The sequence below is a fragment of the Diadema setosum genome, chromosome 14 (genome assembly GCF_964275005.1).
Source record: "Diadema setosum chromosome 14, eeDiaSeto1, whole genome shotgun sequence".
Taxonomy (NCBI): domain Eukaryota; kingdom Metazoa; phylum Echinodermata; class Echinoidea; order Diadematoida; family Diadematidae; genus Diadema; species Diadema setosum.
Genome location: NC_092698.1, coordinates 939,929 through 963,728, shown reverse-complemented (window position 1 = coordinate 963,728; position 23,800 = coordinate 939,929). Strand labels below are relative to the sequence as shown.

The 23,800-nt window shown below is 39.6% G+C and overlaps 1 protein-coding gene across 1 annotated transcript in view; it reads left to right on the top strand.

Annotated features, from left to right (window-relative positions):
- Positions 1-23,800, top strand: part of LOC140238099 (V-type proton ATPase 116 kDa subunit a 1-like) — a 71,326-nt gene that overhangs the window by 29,757 nt on the left and 17,769 nt on the right. The window contains exons 8-15 of the mRNA XM_072318028.1: positions 5,401-5,494; positions 8,156-8,368; positions 9,266-9,416; positions 11,340-11,479; positions 12,062-12,201; positions 18,524-18,611; positions 20,777-20,895; positions 23,065-23,272. Coding sequence (XP_072174129.1) covers positions 5,401-5,494; positions 8,156-8,368; positions 9,266-9,416; positions 11,340-11,479; positions 12,062-12,201; positions 18,524-18,611; positions 20,777-20,895; positions 23,065-23,272 — 1,153 coding nt within the window. The remainder of the gene's footprint in view (positions 1-5,400; positions 5,495-8,155; positions 8,369-9,265; positions 9,417-11,339; positions 11,480-12,061; positions 12,202-18,523; positions 18,612-20,776; positions 20,896-23,064; positions 23,273-23,800) is intronic.

Below are 23,800 nucleotides of genomic sequence, written 5' to 3'. Positions count from 1 at the left end.
AATTCGAACAGAAAGGGACTATTGGCAGAATCAAACATTGCCCGAAGCCTGTTTTCAATACTTCAACTTAACTGGTAAGTCTTCAAATTGATGAAATTTTTGGATTTTAAGTTAATATTTACCCGCGATACTAGTCTGTCATGATCCTGAATGCTACAATGCACAGCCCCATTTAGCTATGTGTATGGGGCTGCTGGTCGCAGTTATCGTGCATTATAATGGTTTCGTACAATACGTGTACCTGGTATATAATTACCTCGTGGTACCGCGTCGAGTCAAACTAACGGCTCTGGTACGAAACCATTATTGCATGGTTACTAAGACATGAGAGCACTTTGGGGCAAGTAAGTCTCACAGTGTTAGTTATATGAAAGGTACTTTAACCTGAAACACAATTTAAGACAAGGAAATTCAGGGAAACTTTTGAGGTACCAAAACTTTATATTATCTTTAACCCTAAAGGGGCCGGGCTTTTTTGGCTATGCTCAGACCGGGGGGGGGGGATTCCGCCCCCCCCCCCCCCCCTGAGATCTCGGCCATCGGTGGTGCGATCGCGATGAAATTTTGCATGCGTGAGACCTGCGTCATAATCTACAAGATTGTGTTATAAGATTTTTTGAAACAATCAATTTCTAATTTTAATTAATTAATTATGCAAATTAAGCTCAAGGTGATATTTTAGCTTAATTAAAAGCATTGAGAGTCTAATTTTTGATCTGTAAATCTGTTTTAGCATATTCAACAATTGTACATCACAAAAACTTCCAAAACTCATTTCAATTCTTATGTATTTTATTGTTTTCAGAATTTCTTATGTATTTCCTTGTTTTTCAACTTTTGTTTTTTCTTTGCTTTTTCATTGGAAATTGTCACTGACCACTTTTCTACCATAATTAGCACAAAATTAATCAATGAAAGTGATTAATTGTAAAAATAATCAGGTTTTTATGCCTTTCATGACAGAGCACTGTTTTCCATTGGAAATGTACACAAAATCACAAAATTGTGCCCGTTTTGGAGCGACATAAAACGAATGGGAAAGTGAATTTTCAGCAGTTTTTCTACAACCCTTTTTTGTAGAGTAGTGAGATCAGGGCCCCGTTTTATCAAAAGATAAATTTAACGTTAAGTCAAGATAATCTATGATTAACCTCTCATATCAACTCTAAGTCCACTTAATCTATGATTAACTTCCAAGCTAAGTTAAAGTCCGTCTTATCAAGACACCCAGAGTTGACATCAACTCCAACTTCCTAAAAAATCAACACATAAGTTTTCTCAACCGCTCCAAATCTATGATTAACTTAACAGGTGATAAATATCAACTTTAAGTAGAAACAGTCTAGGTAGACTCAATTGTAAGGCAATTTACAGAAGAAAGATGACTGTCACACTTTCATAGTCTAGCTGAGGTCTTGTCACAAATGTTTGTCTGTTAACTGCTCACCTTTCTCTAACTTTTTGTTGCGTTTCTTTCATGTAATTATGGTCTTTTCCTTGCATGAAATTCACGATCGGCACTCATTGCTTACGCGACTGCTGCACGCAAACACCCTCGACAGCAGTCGCAATCCCAGCCTCCGCGCCCGGCGCCTCGGCCCGCCGCCCGCCCGCCAATCAAGCTATCGCCAGCAAGCAAACATAGTAACCGAGTACGGTACTGTGACTGGAACCGCGTCTGCATACTCAGTATCTTGCCAAAGAACCCATATGCGAGGAAACCAGTGATTTCTGACGTGCGTAGGCCTACGTAGAGCTAGTTCGGCAATAGGTAATAATTAAGAGTTCAGTAGGCATATACAGAAAATAAAGAGTTTAATTCTATATATCACCGAGTACGACAGTAACTTGAGATAACGTTCAGCGAGTCAGTTCAGCTTCGGAATTGCAGCAGCCTCAATACATTCAAGTCTGCACTGAAGACTCATCTTTTCCGGCAACTTTGTGAATGATGTGTGACACTTTGTGGGAGGTGGGCGCCTTTGAATGTTTCTAACAGATAAATGGCGCCATACAAATGCTGTTTCATCATCATCACCATCATCGTTTGTACTTACCGTAACACGTAGTGGCGTACTGCTGATTAGAGCGTCTTCAAAGTCGATCTAGAATTTCGACATGTTGATGATGTAGACTCGCGATCTATTCTTTACAAAGCCCCTGCGCCGTAGAGGTAAAAGCAAGCTACTGTAGTCACCACACTCTCAGAAGTTTCCATAATCCTACACTTAAACACACAGAACTTGAAACAATGCATAGTGGTAGGCCTACAAGACCTTCACCTTGGACAGTCAGTTACTGTACGTGTTTAGATCCATTTCAGTGAATACGTGAGTGTTTTAATAATCCTAAGTATGTGCGGAATCTTTACGGCACGCGCATACGCAGATTTTCGTTGAGCTCGGGATGTGCTAGATCTATCGACCTCCTTTTTTCAATACAACGCAAATCGGCGTATTTTGCGGCTTTGTTGCAAACTTAATACTTCTAAATCAGCGGCTGTATAGTGCTAATAATACTGCGTCGCACTTGCAGACTACGAAACCGTGGCCATGGCAAACAATCACGTTTTTGTTGTTTGTTTTGCTTAATGTATTGTGTTGTTTTTAAGCAGACAGTACCGGAAACCAGCCTCGTCCCGTGTTTTTAGTTTTGACTAAATCAATAATTAAGTCATGGTGATGAGCTATAACTATAATCGACTATTAAGTCTCTTGGTAAAACGGAAACTTGCAGTTGATTTAAAGTTATAGCAGACTTCAAGTTGGATAAAGTTAGCGTTGATTTCACAATCAACGCTAACTTTATCTTGATAAAACAGGGCCCAGGTATGTCTTTATAGAGGCCCTTTTTCATTTCTTGATCATCCTTTGCACATTCTTCACTTTCATGTCTGATAACTTTTGAAGGGATAACACTACTGCTTTGAAAGTTGGCATTAATCATGGACAGAATGTGATGATAGAGCATGCTCAATTTCAACTTAATCTGATAATCCCTTCATTGTTGTTACCCTAGTGGTTTACATGTGTACATCCTGTTGTTGTTTTTTGTCCCATTCATTGCACAGCTAGCATGGTTTGGTACAGATCAAGCACTTGAATAGACAGATAGACCCTGTACTTCAGAGCCCCTTTTCTCGGTTCACCCTTTTCCAGAGTGTGTGCTTTCTTTCAAATATTTGGATAGGTTAGGAGAGTCCACTTCAATTGAGCTATACATCATTGTAAAGCTTAGAGTGTGCTCTTTCAGAATCTGCCCTTAACTAAAAATCCATGTCTGGCGACTTTTTGTTGGTTTTGTGATGCAGGGTCACATATGGGGTGTACTATTGAACAACACAAACAGGAAGTTTCCTGATATCAGAGCTTCACTAGTCAACCAAGGATAGACACAAGATCCAGAGGAAACCCAGGGTTATTAACAATTCACTGGACAACAAAAGACACATTACATGTGCAGGGGAAATTCAATGACTTCAAAATTCTACTTTCAAATTTCTATTCAACTAAAGGGAACAGGAAACATTTAGGGGATGTTGAGAGGTGTTGAATGTATGCTAGTTTGTGTTATGATGTGGTGATGCGGATTGTTACCAAATAAATTGCTGAGAGCTATCCTGTGACCAGTCTTTCATTTTGCCTTAAGGCCCAAATGTACATTTCACTGGGTGTTAGTATACCAATGACTAGTACTAACACCTGCTCATCTGCACTCAGCTACATTGCCTGTGTACTATAAATGCATTGCAATCTTTTTCTGTGAAGTACATTTAGTTTGGACCTAGTTCTGGCCTGTGAATCTTGCTAAAATGGCTGCTACAGAATTTTAGTCATGTTATCATTTCATAAAACAAATAGTGCACATTACTCATGTCACCATTTCATAAAACAAATGTTGCACATTAATTGTGACCCTGCATCACAAAACCAACAGAAAGTTGCGAGAGTTAAGAGCATATTCTGAAAGAGCAGATTTTAAGCTTTAAAATGATGTATAACTCAAATCAAATGGACTCTCCTAACCTATCTAAATATTGGAAAGAAAGCACACCCTCAGGAAAAGTGTGAACTGAGAAATGAGGCTATGAAGCACAGTGTCTATTTAAGCGCTTAATCTTTACCAAGTCGTGCTGGCTGTGTGATGAATGGGACAAAAACAGGATGTAAACCACTGGAGTAACAACAATGAAGGGATTATCAGATTAAAGTGAAATTGAGCATGCCTTATCAACACATTCTGTCCATAATTAATGCAAACTTTCAAAGCAGTAGCATCATCCTTTCAAAAGTTATTAGAGTTGAAAGTGGAGAGTGCGTACAAGGTTTTTAAGAAATGAAAAGGTGACTCTAAAGACACACCTTATCGCACTATTTTACCATAAATGTTCGACATAAACTACAAAAAACACACTTTCCTGCCTGTTATGTAATCCCAAATTTTAGCATAATGTAGAAGAAGACTTGCTTTTTTAGAAAATATGAAAAAGTAAAGATTGGCTAGGTTGAGCCATTTCACCTATTTTCAGTCCTCACACTAAATCAGTGTGTGCGACTTTTTGTTCGTTTTGTGTTAATGCAGGGTCACAATTATGTCACCATTTCATAAAACAAATAGTGCCCATTACTCATGTCATCATTTCATGAAACAAATAGTGCACATTAATCATGTCACCATTTCATAAAACAAATAGTGCACATTACTCAGTTGGGCATTAGTAAAATTATCCACCCAATGTTTCTTTTGAACAGGCCTACACATGCTTGACTTCACCTCGTGTCTTTTGGCCTGTTTCAATGCACAGGCTGTAACTATTGGGTGGATGATTACTGATTTCCCATGTAATGTGCATTATTTGTGTATTTTCATTTCTTATACAATTCTTACCCAGTTGTAACAAAGTGAGCAAAAAGTATCCACTTGTTGGCAGTTGGTTTGAGAGTTATTTTGTGGACACACTTTGTGCCCAGTGCAAATGATTCGAAACCAAGAGTGATGTTCTATACTCTTTCTGGCACTGGCTGTAGTTATGGAATAGTATTCAATATGTTTTTGAAATAGATATTAAAACAATTTGATGGCATTGCTTTTTACCTTATTTAAAAGAAAAAGGAAAATTGGATTACTGGCATTGTCATTACTGATTAGGGTTTGGACAACTTAGGTGGACACATATAGTTACACAATGCACACATGTGCACATACCATCGGGTGAGAATGAGAAGGGCGTAAAGTTGCCACTAAACCTGTAGTGTTCAAGACAACTTTAAAATGCCTTTCTTATTCTCGACATGATGATATTGAAAGAGAAACCAGGCTTTACATATGTGTCACTAAAACACACGAATCCTGTATGAAAACCTCTCTCTCCTTTATCCCTCCCTAATCTGATGGTCACAGGTTCCGTGCCTCCCAATACCCTTGCCCAGAAGATCCTGCTGAGAGACGAGAGATGGCCCAGGGGATCGCCGTTCGCCTCCAGGACCTACAAATAGTGAGGATTCAAGCTTCAAAGGGGAATATTTCTCTTCAGTTATGAAAACTTGTTTTCCAGGAAACCTTAGCCAGTGTCCATAAGGAAATAATTTCCCTTCTTGAAAATGAATAGTGATTGTCATCGATGGACATATATTTTGAACAAAATGATGTACAATTCTATGTATTGAAATTGCTGAACAAATAACATTTCGTAGAGCAGCCATACCAAAATGCATAAATTGCTATGGAATACCAAGAAAATTATTTCCTTGTCCATGGATGTTGGTTAACTACAGTGAGGCTACTCAGTTGGTAACAAGTCTTCTGTGCAATGAAATGATTCAGGTTTGAGTCCCAGTGAGGTCAGCTGAGCAATGCTGTGTGTAATCATGCCATACTCTTTGGTCAGAGGCTAAAGATGTACTGTCCCTTGGATAGGACATTTAATGGAGGATATACGTTTGCGGGATTCATGACTCACAGAAGTAAAAGATCCCACTTCACTTCCTTTCAGAGAGCAGAGGGCAAACTTTAGATAGTGAAGTGGTCCGCCCCACAAACCTCCACCGGAAAACTGCCAACCGATGCTGACCCCTTGTGGCTCACCCCACATGACTAGCAATAGTCAGCAAACAGTATTGGCAAGGCACATTGAGCCATATGAATCCCAAGAAACCATCGGTTGTATGGGCTCCCAGTTAGAATAATAGAGCACTAGAAAACGACAGTGAGATTAGGAAAAAAAAGGCAGATCATAATTTTTAACGGTAAAGAGGAATGAAACACTTCTTCTGGAAAACCTGACTAGATGAGTTTCATCATTTACTCATTTCGTAATGAAGGCAGAGAGAGAGAGCATTCATTGAAGTCTGATGCAACATTTCTCAATTTTTAGCTCACCTGAGCCAAAGGCTCAAGTGAGCTATTGCGATCGCCCTTCGTCCGGCGTCCGTCGTGCGTCGTGCGTCGTGCGTCGTGCGCAAACTTTTTACATTTTCATCTTCTTCTTGAAAACCCCAGGACCGATTTTCATCAAACTTTGCAGGTAGCATCCCTAGGGGGTTAGGAACTCAATTTGTTAAAATGGGCACCATGCCCCACCCAAGGGGCCCCCAGGGGGGCCAAACCCCCCAAAATTAAGGAATCTGTAAAAATCTTCTTCTCTAGAACCAGAAGTGATAGAGCTAAGAGTTAGTACATTGATGACTGTAGTTTCAAGTTTGTTCATGGCAGGATCAGGGGTGCCCCCCTTGGGACCCAGGGGAGGGGGTGGGGAGGGGTTCTAATGGGGCCTAAATTGTACATTTTCATCTTCTTCTTGAGAACCCCAGGACCGATTTTCATCAAACTTGGCAGGTAGCATCCCTAGGGGGTTAGGAACTCAATTTGTGAAAATGGGCACCATGCCCCACCCAGGGGGTTCCCAGGGGGGCAAAGCCCCCCAAAATGAAGGAATCTTTAAAAATGTTCTTCTCTAGAACCAGAAGTGATGGAGCTAAGTTAATACTATGAGTTAGTACATTGATGACTGTAGTTTCAAGTTTGTTCATGGCAGAATCAGTGGTGCCTTCCTTGGGACCCAGGGGAGGGGGGTGAGGAGGGGTCCTAATGGGGCCTAAATTGTACATTTTTATCTTCTTCTTTAGAACCCCGTGACTCATTTTCACCAAACTTGGCAGGTAGCATCCCTAAGGGGTTAGGGTCTCAATTTGGTAAAATGGGCACCATGCCCCACCCAGGGGGCCCCCAGGGGGCCCAAACCCCCAAAATGAAGGAATCTTTAAAAATCTTCTCTAGAATCAGAAGTTATAGAGCTAAGATAATACTATGAGTGAGTACATTAATGACTGTAGTTTTGAGTTTGTTCATAGGAGATCCAGGGGTGCCCCTCTTGGGGGCAGGGGTGGGGGGGGGGGGGGGGTGGTTGGGAAGGTCCAAATGGGGGCCTGAATTGTACATTTTCATCTTCTTCCTGAAAACCTCATGATGGATTTTCGTCAAACTTGGCAGGTAGCATCCCTAGGGGGTCAGGATCTAAATTTATCAAAATGGGCACCATGCTCTACCCAGAGGGCCCCAGGGGGCCCCAATCCCCAATAATTAAGGAATCTTAAAAAATTTGGGCCCTTATTGTATATTTTCATCTTCTACTTGAGAATGCCTGGCCAAATTTTGGTAGAGCTGTGAATAATTTAGATTAGTGACTGCGTGAAAGGTGAACTTGCGATACTCAGGTGAGCGCTAGACCCGCGGGTCTCTTGTTTTTTAAGGCAAGCCTCACTTTGGCTCCTGTAAGTTTCTTTATTTTCCTTTTTTTTTTTGAGAACCAGTTAGAATTATTAAAATATTTTTCATTTATTTTTTTTTTGCCGACATCCCCCCCCCCCCCCCCCCCCGAGGTGCAAAGGACCCACCAGTTGAGAAGATGGGGTCTAATGTGTTTTTGGACATGTTGTAACTGGGATGCAAACCGTATCTATGAATTACCAAACAACAACAAGAAAAATACATTGGAGAAGTGATTACATTTTTCAATTTTCAAACGTTACGTAGGAGTAATACGATTCCACCAAGAAATGATGCAGACATGATTTCTGTTGCCACTGCCTTCGAGGTCAAGCCCCAAAATAGGATTTCTATGAGTCAGAATGACATCATCTTTTAATCTCTGTGATAGGTCTTGGCTCAGATGGATGATCACCGGCAGCGACTTTTGGCGTCTGCTGCCCTCAACCTCTCATCGTGGTTCATCAAGGTGCGCAAACTGAAGGCAATCTACCACGCCCTCAACATGTTTAACTTTGACGTGACAAGTCGGTGTCTGATCGGGGAGTGTTGGTGTCCGGTCGATGAACTTGGGACCATCAGACTTGCACTGCAGAGGGGAACGGTGAGCCTCTTGAAACTTCATGATTTGACAGATCATTACACTGTATAACGAGGAATGCTCACGTGCATTTTAATTTTCGCGAGTGCCACGATATGCAAAATTAAAATGCACGCAAAAGTTCTTGTGTATGCTGTATGCATTGAATGCCAGTGGCAATTTGTGAAAATTTCATGTCACGAAAAAGGACATCGGCTCCAATTCGCAAAAATTTCATGCCGCAAATATATCATGTTTTACAGTAATTATTTAAAAATGGCTTCTCCGAGCAAATGAGGCTCCTATTGATTGATCTGCTCGTTTAGGCCCGAATTCACGAAGATGGTACGAATGAAACCATGGTTTAAACCATGGACATAAACCATGGAGCGCCAAGTGTCGCGCGGAATATTTCATTATGAAATTGGTCATTTCGTCAACAAAATGACCATTTCGTGGACGAAATGTTCATTTAGTTACAAAATGTTGTCATTTCATTAAAAAATAATCATTTCATCAACGAAATGACTGATTTCGTAATGAAATATTCCATGTGACATTTGGCGCTCCATGGTTTTTGTCCATGGTTTAAACCATGGTTTCATTTGTACCACCTTTGTGGATTCAGGCCATAGAGTGCAAGATTCTGCAGAAAATTGAGCTAGCATCGATCTACTATGTTATACATGGTAGCTTAGTCATCCTCGCATTGACAATTGAAAAATTGATAGTCTTACTGATAGTCACATGTCTTTGACATTCTGTTTAATTTGTGGAAAATGATTTGTCTTTGAAAAGCTTTATTGTCATTAATGGTGGAGCAGTAAAAATCTGGAATAATGTTAGGACTGCTAAGTGAAAACTCTCACAGAATTTACTGAAAGTATGTCTGCTTTCTCTTCATTTCTCTCATATTTGTAGCAAAAGAGTGGATCCTCGTTGCCGTCCATCTTGAATGTGATTTCCACGACGAGCGAGGCCCCGACTTTCAACAAGACCAACAAGTTCACAGAAGGCTACCAGACTATCACGGATGCTTACGGAGTGGCCACCTACAGGGAAGTCAATCCAGGTGTGTTGAGATGCCCAGCTCATTATTTGCTATGTCTGTTCTTCGCAAACATTAGATTCTTTCAAAGCTAACCTAAAAATGGTCCTTTTCACATAGGCATACAGTACATAGCCAGTGGCGGATCCTGGAATTCCGTAAAGAAGGGATGCCTTTACAAAATTAGAGGGGGGGAGGGGGGCCGCACTCATCACCCCATTTTCTTTTTTTTTTGTTTTAGCAAAAAAAATAAAGGGGGGCGTGCACCTAGTGCACTCCCCCCTGGATCCGCAACTGCATAGTTGACTCAAGGCTGTAATTGCCTGCAGTATATTGTATCCCTACTTCTTCTCCTTGTGCTTCATGCTGCACCTGTACCTTCAAGACAGATGGTGCAATATAAATGTCACCCGCTACAACAAAAGGATCCTAAAGTCGCTGACGGCTGAGCCGAGAAAATCGAGTTTGAAGTCACACCATCAAAATCGGTCAGAACAAACGGATTTCTATTGTTGGCATAATCTCGTAGTCTAATGTTTTGTCTATCATCTGCCAAGATTTTGAAGCTAGATGATCAAAGGAAAGGCAAGAAATCAACATTTTTCTGGGCAATGATTTTCTGACTTTCAATGTAACAGAAACATGTCCGAAGATTTGGATTTTGCGCCGCAGCTAGACCCCGCCCCCAGCAACGATGGAGTGATCTTATTGGTCAGTGTGCAGCATCGTGATAACTGATTGGTCATGCCTTGTCCGCTGGCGCTAAGCTTGAATGAACATCACGGAGGTCGCTAGGAGCATGCCTTATATTGTCAAGCGGTGAAAACTGTCGCGCCTCCCCTTGATCATGATAGCGTTGGAAGGAAAACTTTGAAGAAGTTTTTCTCGAAACTCTGATTTTCTCAACCACTTGACATGCGCTAAAATCATCGATATCTCCGCAACCGAGTAATTTTATGAGTTGTGCTATACATGAAATTAAAGAAGAAGAGTAGGGGAATAATGTCATGTGATTTTCAGAAAATTGTCCTCCCCCGACTTTTGGATCCTTTTGTTGTAGCGGGTCACAAATACATTGTATTATTTTATTTAGCAGTTCTCCTTTACGGTTTGTTGTCTTTCTTAATCTAATCCTGGATATTTATCATGTGGTATTTCTCACAAGGCAAAGAAGCCCCAATAAGTTTGTTAGAAAATAATGCATTAAAGGAATATTGAAATAAGCCTGAACCTGAAACTGTTCTATGTGGTATTTATTATGGAGCAAAGTACAGTGTACATATTCCTAATAAGTTCTGGAGGAAGTGGTAAATTTAAGAAATACTGAGATGAATGAAAATTTTAGTGATATTTGACAAGAAATGATAGCTCATGTCCATGTTTTGATACCTGTGAGATATGGCCGTATATCATCACAGCTCCTTTTGCATAACCAGTAAGGACACTTTTAGCTAAATGCTTTGAGAGAGAATACCATGTGACTGACTGTTTGAAGTCTTCTCTGGAAGATTGCCAGGAATTCTGTCTTCTTGAATATGAGCTTTTTTTTTTCATCCTTGTATGCCATCAGTGACCTTGAAGTCATTAGTTTTGCTTCAAGGCTGATGAGTAATTAAGAGAAGTACATTTCCTCCAACTTGCTTCATTAATGTTAATAATCCTATGGTAAAGCGCATTTGAACATGTACTTTTATCGTAAATGCACTATATAAAGACATTATTATCATTATTTGTTTTGATTGTTGTTGTTATTATTATCATAATTGTTAATATTTTATTATTATTGTTATTACTATTACTATTACTATTATCATTATCATTATCATTATTATTATTATTATTACTACTATTACTATTACTACTATTACTATTATTATTATTCCCCAAAGATGGGTATATATGTAGATGTGTAATCATTGAAGGTTTTGTGTGTATGTCTCCCAACAGCTCCTTTTTGTATCATCACGTTCCCGTTCCTCTTTGGTGTCATGTTTGGTGATACGGGACACGGGATTCTCCTCTTCCTTTTTGGTCTCTGGATGGTCTCGAAAGAACAGAAACTCAAGTACACAATGGGAACCAGTGATGTGAGTTCTTCCATTACCTCCTATCTTCATACACTTCCTCATTTCTCATCCCATTTGTGGGGGAACAACCAGCTTACTTCATTCAAGATTTTTATTGTTATATTAAGTCCATCTCTGTAATGTTTTTTGAACCCATTGAGGATGGGCTGATTTTGCTATGACGCGCACTTCCCATAGACACTTTCCCAAGTATGCTCAGGACTCTTGTGTGTGCCACCAGTGTTGATATTGAGTTCATGCAGTGACATCATGTCCCTCTCACAAAGTTATATCAGGCATACATGAACATAGATAGGAAGATGCTACTGGTAATATCTTCATCAAACACATCCTATATTTAGCAAGTCTTATAGAAGTAAGAAAAGCAGTATTAGGAGTCAAATAGAAATAATGATGGTTGAATGCTTGCTATTAAAACAGTAGTGTTCAAGATTCTTAATTTACATAATCACGAGCAGCTTTTACAAGTAGGATCTGTATTACATCTTTTAGTACTTATTCTGGTAACATGTTTGATCATATTTTTCAGTGAAATTTACATTTTACTCTGATTTACCTATACTCTCTGATGTTTCTTGGTAGATGTTTGGTCCGATCTACGGTGGTCGTTACCTCATCCTCCTGATGGGACTATTCTCAATCTACTGTGGCCTCATGTACAACGACTTCGTCTCCAAATCCATGAATATCTTTGGATCCAAATGGAATACAGCATGTATTGAGTGAGTTGCTGAAAATACATTTTTAGATTTTTGCTGTCAATGCCATGATTACAGAAGAGAGAAGTTGATATGGAAGTTGAGTTGTGCAGCATTGTCTTCATCTGAAAGGTTTAGTGTTATAATTGTATGTGATTGCATGGAAATCATATATTGCATAAACAGAGTTCTGGGCCCCGTTTCATAAAAAGTTGATATGATAGCAACTCTTGCTGGAATGGCAGTTGTCATGGTAGCAACAAAATTAAGTTTCCTGATTGGCTGTTGCTATTGGAAGTTGCCATTCCAGCAAGAGTTGCCATCCTTACAGTTTTTATGAAATGGACCGCTGATGTTAGTAAGAGACAAGTTTGCACTAAAAAAATGGAGCCAGCACTGGCTTTCAGGCGGATGCTTGATGGTCTAGTGGATTAGACGCCTGAGATCATACGTGCTCGAGTATGTATGCCTAGGATTTCTTAGTTTATGGCTTCTATTAACCCTATTCTAACTGGGCTATTTGAGACCAAGTTTTTACTGAGGGGGAGTCAATTTGACCCCCCCTTCAGATCTCGGCCGCCGATCGTGCGATCGCCGCGAAATTTTGCCTGAAGATAGAGCTGGATGTAAACTACAAGATAACATGGTCATACAATAGAAGAATATTGACTTTCTATTTTTAATAAATTAATTATGCAAATTTGTGCATGAAATCATATTTTCACCTATAACTCCATTAAAAAGACTGGAGGATTGCTAAATTTTTGTGTCAGAATTCCTCAAGACACATCAAACAATTTTCTTGAAAAAAATTAGCACAATCGAAATCAATTTCTTTTGTTTTTTATTGTTTTGTTAATTTCTTATGTATTTTATTGTTTTTTCAACCTTTTGTTTTCTATTGTTTTTTTGCCAAAATTTGTTGCACGCACTTTTTCAGGCTTATCTACACTAGAATTGATTAATTTCAATTATTAAAAGTTGAAATAATCTAATTTATATCAATTTAACCAAAAAACACAATTTGCATTGGATTTGCACACGATATCATGAATTTGAGCTGTTTTTTGGTTGACATGCATATGCAAAACATTACGTAACTTCAAAACGGTGTACCCGGACGTCGCAAATTTGGTCTCAAAATATGCGGGAGACTTCAATGAAAAAAGTCGTGAAACGACACGGCAAAATGTTTGCGCGTTACGAAATCGTGGCACGAAACGTCGGGGGGGGGTCAAATTGAACCCCCCCCAGTTAGAATAGGGTTAAAACACTGATCAAGTCAGTGCTTTTCCAAATTCATGATTTTCTTCCGTCGAGATGTTTTCATTGCAACTGATTGACAAATTGCCCTACATCGACGTAAATAAGCACTGAATTGATCAGTGTTTTAGTAGTAGCCATGATAAAAAAAATCATGGGCGTACATACTCGAGCAGGATTTGAACCTACGACCTCCTGATCACCGGACAGGCGTCATCTCCACTAGACCACCGAGCTTTCGCCCGAAAGCAAGTGTTGATTCTAATCCTTATAGCATGCAGCGGGTACTGCTTTGTTATTCAAATTCATGATTTTCTTCCGTCGAGATGTTTTCATTGCAACTGATTGACAAATTGCCCTACATCGACGTAAATAAGCACTGAATTGATCAGTGTTTTAGTAGTAGCCATGATAAAAAAAAATCATGGGCGTACATACTCGAGCAGGATTTGAACCTACGACCTCCTGATCACCGGACAGGCGTCATCTCCACTAGACCACCGAGCTTTCACCCGAAAGCAAGTGTTGATTCTAATCCTTATAGCATGCAGCGGGTACTGCTTTGTTATTCAAATTCATGATTTTCTTCCGTCGAGATGTTTTCATTGCAACTGATTGACAAATTGCCCTACATCGACGTAAATAAGCACTGAATTGATCAGTGTTTTAGTAGTAGCCATGATAAAAAAAATCATGGGCGTACATACTCGAGCAGGATTTGAACCTACGACCTCCTGATCACCGGACAGGCGTCATCTCCACTAGACCACCGAGCTTTCGCCCGAAAGCAAGTGTTGATTCTAATCCTTATAGCATGCAGCGGGTACTGCTTTGTTATTCAAATTCATGATTTTCTTCCGTCGAGATGTTTTCATTGCAACTGATTGACAAATTGCCCTACATCGACGTAAATAAGCACTGAATTGATCAGTGTTTTAGTAGTAGCCATGATAAAAAAAATCATGGGCGTACATACTCGAGCAGGATTTGAACCTACGACCTCCTGATCACCGGACAGGCGTCATCTCCACTAGACCACCGAGCTTTCGCCCGAAAGCAAGTGTTGATTCTAATCCTTATAGCATGCAGCGGGTACTGCTTTGTTATTCAAATTCATGATTTTCTTCCGTCGAGATGTTTTCATTGCAACTGATTGACAAATTGCCCTACATCGACGTAAATAAGCACTGAATTGATCAGTGTTTTAGTAGTAGCCATGATAAAAAAAAATCATGGGCGTACATACTCGAGCAGGATTTGAACCTACGACCTCCTGATCACCGGACAGGCGTCATCTCCACTAGACCACCGAGCTTTCGCCCGAAAGCAAGTGTTGATTCTAATCCTTATAGCATGCAGCGGGTACTGCTTTGTTATTCAAATTCATGATTTTCTTCCGTCGAGATGTTTTCATTGCAACTGATTGACAAATTGCCCTACATCGACGTAAATAAGCACTGAATTGATCAGTGTTTTAGTAGTAGCCATGATAAAAAAAAATCATGGGCGTACATACTCGAGCAGGATTTGAACCTACGACCTCCTGATCACCGGACAGGCGTCATCTCCACTAGACCACTGAGCTTTCGCCCGAAAGCAAGTGTTGATTCTAATCCTTATAGCATGCAGCGGGTACTGCTTTGTTATTCAAATTCATGATTTTCTTCCGTCGAGATGTTTTCATTGCAACTGATTGACAAATTGCCCTACATCGACGTAAATAAGCACTGAATTGATCAGTGTTTTAGTAGTAGCCATGATAAAAAAAAATCATGGGCGTACATACTCGAGCAGGATTTGAACCTACGACCTCCTGATCACCGGACAGGCGTCATCTCCACTAGACCACCGAGCTTTCGCCCGAAAGCAAGTGTTGATTCTAATCCTTATAGCATGCAGCGGGTACTGCTTTGTTATTCAAATTCATGATTTTCTTCCGTCGAGATGTTTTCATTGCAACTGATTGACAAATTGCCCTACATCGACGTAAATAAGCACTGAATTGATCAGTGTTTTAGTAGTAGCCATGATAAAAAAATCATGGGCGTACATACTCGAGCAGGATTTGAACCTACGACCTCCTGATCACCGGACAGGCGTCATCTCCACTAGACCACCGAGCTTTCGCCCGAAAGCAAGTGTTGATTCTAATCCTTATAGCATGCAGCGGGTACTGCTTTGTTATTCAAATTCATGATTTTCTTCCGTCGAGATGTTTTCATTGCAACTGATTGACAAATTGCCCTACATCGACGTAAATAAGCACTGAATTGATCAGTGTTTTAGTAGTAGCCATGATAAAAAAATCATGGGCGTACATACTCGAGCAGGATTTGAACCTACGACCTCCTGATCACCGGACAGGCGTCATCTCCACTAGACCACCGAGCTTTCGCCCAAAAGCAAGTGTTGATTCTAATCCTTATAGCATGCAGCGGGTACTGCTTTGTTATTCAAATTCATGATTTTCTTCCGTCGAGATGTTTTCATTGCAACTGATTGACAAATTGCCCTACATCGACAGATGACGCCTGTCCGGTGATCAGGAGGTCGTAGGTTCAAATCCTGCTCGAGTATGTACGCCCATGATTTTTTTATCATGGCTACTACTAAAACACTGATCAATTCAGTGCTTATTTACGTCGATGTAGGGCAATTTGTCAATCAGTTGCAATGAAAACATCTCGACGGAAGAAAATCATGAATTTGAATAACAAAGCAGTACCCGCTGCATGCTATAAGGATTAGAATCAACACTTGCTTTCGGGCGAAAGCTCGGTGGTCTAGTGGAGATGACGCCTGTCCGGTGATCAGGAGGTCGTAGGTTCAAATCCTGCTCGAGTATGTACGCCCATGATTTTTTTTATCATGGCTACTACTAAAACACTGATCAATTCAGTGCTTATTTACGTCGATGTAGGGCAATTTGTCAATCAGTTGCAATGAAAACATCTCGACGGAAGAAAATCATGAATTTGAATAACAAAGCAGTACCCGCTGCATGCTATAAGGATTAGAATCAACACTTGCTTTCGGGCGAAAGCTCGGTGGTCTAGTGGAGATGACGCCTGTCCGGTGATCAGGAGGTCGTAGGTTCAAATCCTGCTCGAGTATGTACGCCCATGATTTTTTTTTATCATGGCTACTACTAAAACACTGATCAATTCAGTGCTTATTTACGTCGATGTAGGGCAATTTGTCAATCAGTTGCAATGAAAACATCTCGACGGAAGAAAATCATGAATTTGAATAACAAAGCAGTACCCGCTGCATGCTATAAGGATTAGAATCAACACTTGCTTTCGGGCGAAAGCTCGGTGGTCTAGTGTAGATGACGCCTGTCCGGTGATCAGGAGGTCGTAGGTTCAAATCCTGCTCGAGTATGTACGCCCATGATTTTTTTTATCATGGCTACTACTAAAACACTGATCAATTCAGTGCTTATTTACGTCGATGTAGGGCAATTTGTCAATCAGTTGCAATGAAAACATCTCGACGGAAGAAAATCATGAATTTGAATAACAAAGCAGTACCCGCTGCATGCTATAAGGATTAGAATCAACACTTGCTTTCGGGCGAAAGCTCGGTGGTCTAGTGGAGATGACGCCTGTCCGGTGATCAGGAGGTCGTAGGTTCAAATCCTGCTCGAGTATGTACGCCCATGATTTTTTTTATCATGGCTACTACTAAAACACTGATCAATTCAGTGCTTATTTACGTCGATGTAGGGCAATTTGTCAATCAGTTGCAATGAAAACATCTCGACGGAAGAAAATCATGAATTTGAATAACAAAGCAGTACCCGCTGCATGCTATAAGGATTAGAATCAACACTTGCTTTCGGGCGAAAGCTCGGTGGTCTAGTGGAGATGACGCCTGTCCGGTGATCAGGAGGTCGTAGGTTCAAATCCTGCTCGAGTATGTACGCCCATGATTTTTTTTATCATGGCTACTACTAAAACACTGATCAATTCAGTGCTTATTTACGTCGATGTAGGGCAATTTGTCAATCAGTTGCAATGAAAACATCTCGACGGAAGAAAATCATGAATTTGAATAACAAAGCAGTACCCGCTGCATGCTATAAGGATTAGAATCAACACTTGCTTTCGGGCGAAAGCTCGGTGGTCTAGTGGAGATGACGCCTGTCCGGTGATCAGGAGGTCGTAGGTTCAAATCCTGCTCGAGTATGTACGCCCATGATTTTTTTTATCATGGCTACTACTAAAACACTGATCAATTCAGTGCTTATTTACGTCGATGTAGGGCAATTTGTCAATCAGTTGCAATGAAAACATCTCGACGGAAGAAAATCATGAATTTGAATAACAAAGCAGTACCCGCTGCATGCTATAAGGATTAGAATCAACACTTGCTTTCGGGCGAAAGCTCGGTGGTCTAGTGGAGATGACGCCTGTCCGGTGATCAGGAGGTCGTAGGTTCAAATCCTGCTCGAGTATGTACGCCCATGATTTTTTTTATCATGGCTACTACTAAAACACTGATCAATTCAGTGCTTATTTACGTCGATGTAGGGCAATTTGTCAATCAGTTGCAATGAAAACATCTCGACGGAAGAAAATCATGAATTTGAATAACAAAGCAGTACCCGCTGCATGCTATAAGGATTAGAATCAACACTTGCTTTCGGGCGAAAGCTCGGTGGTCTAGTGGAGATGACGCCTGTCCGGTGATCAGGAGGTCGTAGGTTCAAATCCTGCTCGAGTATGTACGCCCATGATTTTTTTTATCATGGCTACTACTAAAACACTGATCAATTCAGTGCTTATTTACGTCGATGTAGGGCAATTTGTCAATCAGTTGCAAAGTCAGTGCTTATTTACAGTAATGTAGAGCAATATGTCAATTAGTTTCAAAAGTTTGCACTCATAACTGCTTCTCTTTGAGATTTGGTTGTTTAAACAGAGACTACTGGTGAATCAGAGCTGAGCTTGGTATTCTTGGTACATTTATGTAAATAGGAGCAAAGCTTTCATTCATATTTTATTTTCTGTTAATAGAATTTCTGCATTGAGAAGATCAATTATCATTATCTGACCCATTCTTCTCTTTGCCATCACAGTGATGCAGAACTGAACAAAGATCAGAGTTTGATGCTGGACCCCAAAACATGCTACGACGGTAACCCATACCCTTTTGGACTAGACCCTGTAAGTATTGCAGAATGTTTGCATAGTCAGCCAGTTTGTGCAATGAAAAGGGTCGCTTTAATTAAATCCGAGTCAATAATAATAATAATAATACATACAATTTCTATAGCGCCGTTTTCCACTTTGATTAAATGCTCAAGGCGCTTTACAATAGGTACATCAAAGCAAACAGATTGAAAATACAAGTATATCACAGTAATAGAAGAAGATGAAGAAACAGAAAAAAAAAGACATGAAAGTCTGTCTTCAAAAGACACTGGTCTTCAAAATGCACTGCTAAACAGATAGGATTTTAAATTACTCCTGAAAGATGTTATAGAGCTTGAGTCTTTCATCTCACGAGGAAGTGAATTCCACAGTGTTGGTCCAGCGTGAGCGATTTGATTTGATTTGATTAATTTTGAATATGAATAACTGTCACATGGTGTTCAGAAATTCAGGTAGTGAAATTCATCAGTTCTGTTACCTCAAGTTTTGTTCTTGTTTTTATGCCTCCGCCACGAAGTGGTGCCGGAGGCATTATGTTTTCGGGTTGTCCGTCCGTCCGTCCGTACGTCCGTACGTCCGTACGTCTGTACGTACGTCTGTACGTACGTCCGTCCGCTTTCGTTTACGCGATAACTTGAGTAATATTTACTGGAATTTTACCAAACTTGGTCCAAGTATGAAGTATGATGGGGCAATTATTTGATTAGATTTTGGGTGAAATCGGCTGAAGGTCAAAGGTCAAAGGTCAAGGTCAAATCATGAAATTGTATCCGTTTACGCGATAACTCAAGACTGGATGGAGCAAATTTCACCAAACTTTGTTGGAGGATGATGTATGATGGGACAATTACTTGATTAGTTTTTCAGTGAAATCGGACAGAGGTCAAAGGTCAAAGATCAAGGTCAAATCCTAAAATTTATCTGTTTACGTGATAACTCAAAACTGGATGAAGCAGCTTTCACCAAACTTGGTCCAAGGATGATGTATGATGGGACAATTAGTTGAGTAGATTTTAGTGACATTGGCAAGAGGTCAAAGGTCAAGGTCAAATGCTACAAATGTTGCAATTTCCCCCATATCTATGCAATGCCCGAAGGTATTTTCTTGAAACTTGGTGTGGACATGTACTACTGCATAAAGATTCTCCAGAGAGAGTTTCATGTCATAGGGTCAAAGGTCAAAAGGTCAAAGGTTAGGTGAAAATGTTGCAATATTACTTTTCTCTCAAATGCTTCAATGTATCTTCGTGGAACTTGGTACATATGCATGTACTGTCTGGCAGGGATTATCTAGGGAATTTAGGGGTCATGGGTCAATAGTCAGGGGTCAAAGGTCAAGGTCAACTCCTCAAAATTCTATTATTTCCCTCATATACTAGTATATGCAATGCTTGCATTATTAGTTTCAAAACTTAATACATGCATTACCTAATGGAGATTCTCTGGGAAATTTCCAGCCAGAAGGTCAAAGGTTAAGGGTCAAAGGCCAGATTTCAATGCCCCCCCCAAAAAAAAAAAAAAAAAAAAAAAAAATCTATTTTGTACCGTCATCACACTCTTTCTTCGTACCTTGGAAATTACTCATTGCATAAACTTTCCCAAAATTCCCCAAATATGTGTACCTGCACTCTTAGAAAATTATAGCAAACCCAGTTCAAGACATTTCTGACAAACCTGTCATTTCAATATTTTGCCAGTTATGTGAAACTGTCATGGATCACACATTGTGAAGACATTGTACTATACGCCTATTGGGAGAATCATGCATTATGGCGGAGGCATCAGTCGCCATAGCGACATTTCTAGTTTTAATTTTATTTTTTTCCAGATCATGTATATGACATCTTAAGTACTAGTGATCTTTCTGCTAGAATTCTGTGTTATGGTTCATGGCTTTGAAGTTTGACAGTCGCCACAAAAACATATGATTGTAAAAAAGTACATTAATTTGCAACTATATATGAATTTTATTGTCAATCAACGCTCAATATTATGCAAAAATGGGATAGTGAATTTATGTGTGCGTGTGTGTGTGTGTGTGTGTGTGTGCACATCACATGCTTTGTTTGTGTTTTGTTTTCTTTTTTAAAATGTAGAATAATGAGTAAATTTTGAAGTTGCAAGAGTACCTGAGTGTTATCCTTGATGTTATATCTGTTTCTGTTTTGTTGCTACAGGTATGGCAGATGGCAGATAACTCCCTGAATTTCATCAACTCCTTGAAAATGAGATTGTCTGTAATCTTAGGAATCACTCAAATGACTTTTGGTGTATTCCTTAGCCTCATCAACCATATGTGAGTATTGTCTTCATTAATATCATCTTTTCACTCTTAAAGTAAGTTGACTAGGTTCTGCACATTCTAAATGGCATTTAGACAATATTACTTTTTTATTCTTCTGTGCGAACACAATACCATGCTTTCAGGCAAATTAAGAAATATGCAGAATCGTAGTTACTGTTACAGCTTTCTCAGTGTGAGCACCCCAGGCTCTAGTCCTTGACCACAGTATGAATCAGAATGTCATCCTCTTGTATTCTCAGTGTGAACGTACGATGTAGACATTTAAAACCAACATTACTGACAATATCCGTCTCTATGTTGGTATGACTTGACCAAATTCAAGTTGCCTTCTAGAGTCACTTGATAATCTCAATATCAGAATCAGGATAAAGTTCCAAACAATAAGCCATCATATTCAACTTATTTCAACAAAAGTCGTTAGTGGTAAAAGTGATGGCCTACCATTATATCTTGTGTCATGTAGAAGCAGATCATTTAGAGGGATGGTACAGTATTGGTGGACATGAGGATTTGGGCTTTTGACTTTTGTGAGATACCAAGAAACTACTTAGGATATAATACAAAGCATACCATTCTAAGACGAATTCAAAGTTTCAGATTAGACTTGGTTTTGAAATGCCTGAGACATCCAAAAACAAAGTAATTAACATAGTGATCATAATAAAAGGTGGGTCCCACCTTTTATTACGATTACTCTGTGTTGGATATCTCAGCCATTTCAAAAGCAATTTTTATCAAATAAACATTAAATCCCTCTTGGAATTACATGCTCTTTCATATTTCATAAGAAGTCTCTCTTGAGCTCACCAAAAAAAAAAAAAAAAAAAAAAAAAAAAAAAAAAAAAAAAAAAAATAGAAATCTGAAGTTAGGTCTCTACCAAAATTTAATACTCCCTTTAATGTATTTGACTTTTAAGCTATCCTTAGTAAACCTGACATATATGAAGAAGTAAAAGCTTTATTCACCACCTTTCTTTAAATTTCAATTACAAGGGAAAATCTGCCTGTAATCTGAATCAATGTGCTGTTATTTTTGTTAAAGATTATTTCAGTCATAACTTGGGGGCTTCAGTATGCCAAACAATAGCTTATTTATGCACTGACATAGCAATGCACCTGACTCATTGCATAATCCATTGAATCATCTTTTCTTCTTATTTTGAAAGCCTCCCAGGTGTGGTTGACACATGTTAATGATAATGAATAATGATGATGAATAACACATATAGTGCTTAATACTAATGTTTCTAAGCACATTAATCCGGGGAAAAAAGAAATATTAAGGTAAGATACAGCATTATATGTACATATGATGTAACAACAACAACAGCAACAAAAATTAGGATTGAGTAAATAAATAAGTTTTCAGCAATGATTTGAACTTACCAACACTTTCAGCATTACGAATATGGAGAGGGAGTTTATTCCAAAGAGATGGGGAAATAACAGAAAAATACCTTATCACCTTATCACGGGTGCAGGTGCGGGACCATAGTAATGTGATAATTACCTCCGCCAAGGGGGGAGGTTATGTTTTCGTTACCGTTGGTTTGTTTGTTAGTTAGTTTGTTAGTTTGTCCGTGTGCAAAATAACTCAAAAAGTAGTTAACGGATTGGGGATGAAACTTGCAGGAAAGGTTGAGAATGACACAAGTAACAAACGATTAACTTTTGGTAGTGATCCAAGAATTTTTGGGGAATTTATGAAGGATTTTTTGATATTTTGGCAGGTAAGGTCAATGAACTTGGGAGTTTAGGCTGCGCGTATTTGAGGTTTGCATGCGCGCACTAAAGTGCGTACTCTAGTTTCTGCTAGGGCGGGGCGCGCCGTGCAGCTGAGGGCTTATGATGTAACAAAGGCTTCTATATTGGGAAATCGGGCGATTTTTTTCAGCATGTATACCTATGGGTGGAAATCACCGATCTCTATTGAAGAGCCCAAAGAGTTTGAACTTCCCCAGTGGTGGAGAGGAGAAAAATCTTTTTTAATACAAGATCATCGGTGGAAAGTAGCTGCTTGGCGGAGGTCTGCACTCTCAGAGTGCTTTTCTAGTTGTTAATGTTACCGTGTTTTAAGACTGAGTAGCTCTATAGACTGTAGATTTAAACAATTGATTGCTGTATTGTAATCCCACTCCATTTTCTTGGAATCTCTCTCAGTGTATCACGTCAGTTCCACCGCATCGTCCTGGAGTTCATCCCCCAGATTCTCTTCATGCTCTCCATCTTTGGCTACCTCGTCTTCCTCATCTTCTACAAGTGGTTTGCCTTTGGACCCCAGAATTCAGATGTCGCCCCCAACCTCATCAACGTACTCATCTACATGTTTCAGTTCCAAGTGCCTGCCCCACCTATGTACAGCAGTCAAGTGAGTTGGTCAAACTTGACCATTGGGGAATGACCTCTTGGTGTCATGGCCACTGAGAGCAGTAAATGTCAGAAATGGGGACTTTCCCTGTAGAAGTGGAATATCTAAACAGTAAATGTCACACTATCTTCTTGGGAAAGTTATTGGAAGAGGAATTTTCTTAGGGGTAATCGAATGTAGGGTACATTAGTTGTAAAGCAAAGCATTGTATGGATTCTCATTTGAGCAAAATGTAAGGTATACTTTTATTCACACAAATCAACACTTGCAGTGCGAAGACTGAATTGATGTGGCATGCATAAAAATGGTAGATATAAAGTGTATTGTGACTGAAGGTGATTGCCACAAAAATGTTTGGGAGTGGAGGTTATATCTACCTATCTATCCATGGCTTTGAAATGGTCGTGTTGCTATTAATAGAGAAAAAGGGAAAGATGTAGTAACAGACAGAGAAATAAAGGGCATTCACATTTTATAATAGAGCCCATGGGCCCAGCCTGATTTCCAAATATGCTGTGATACAAGCAT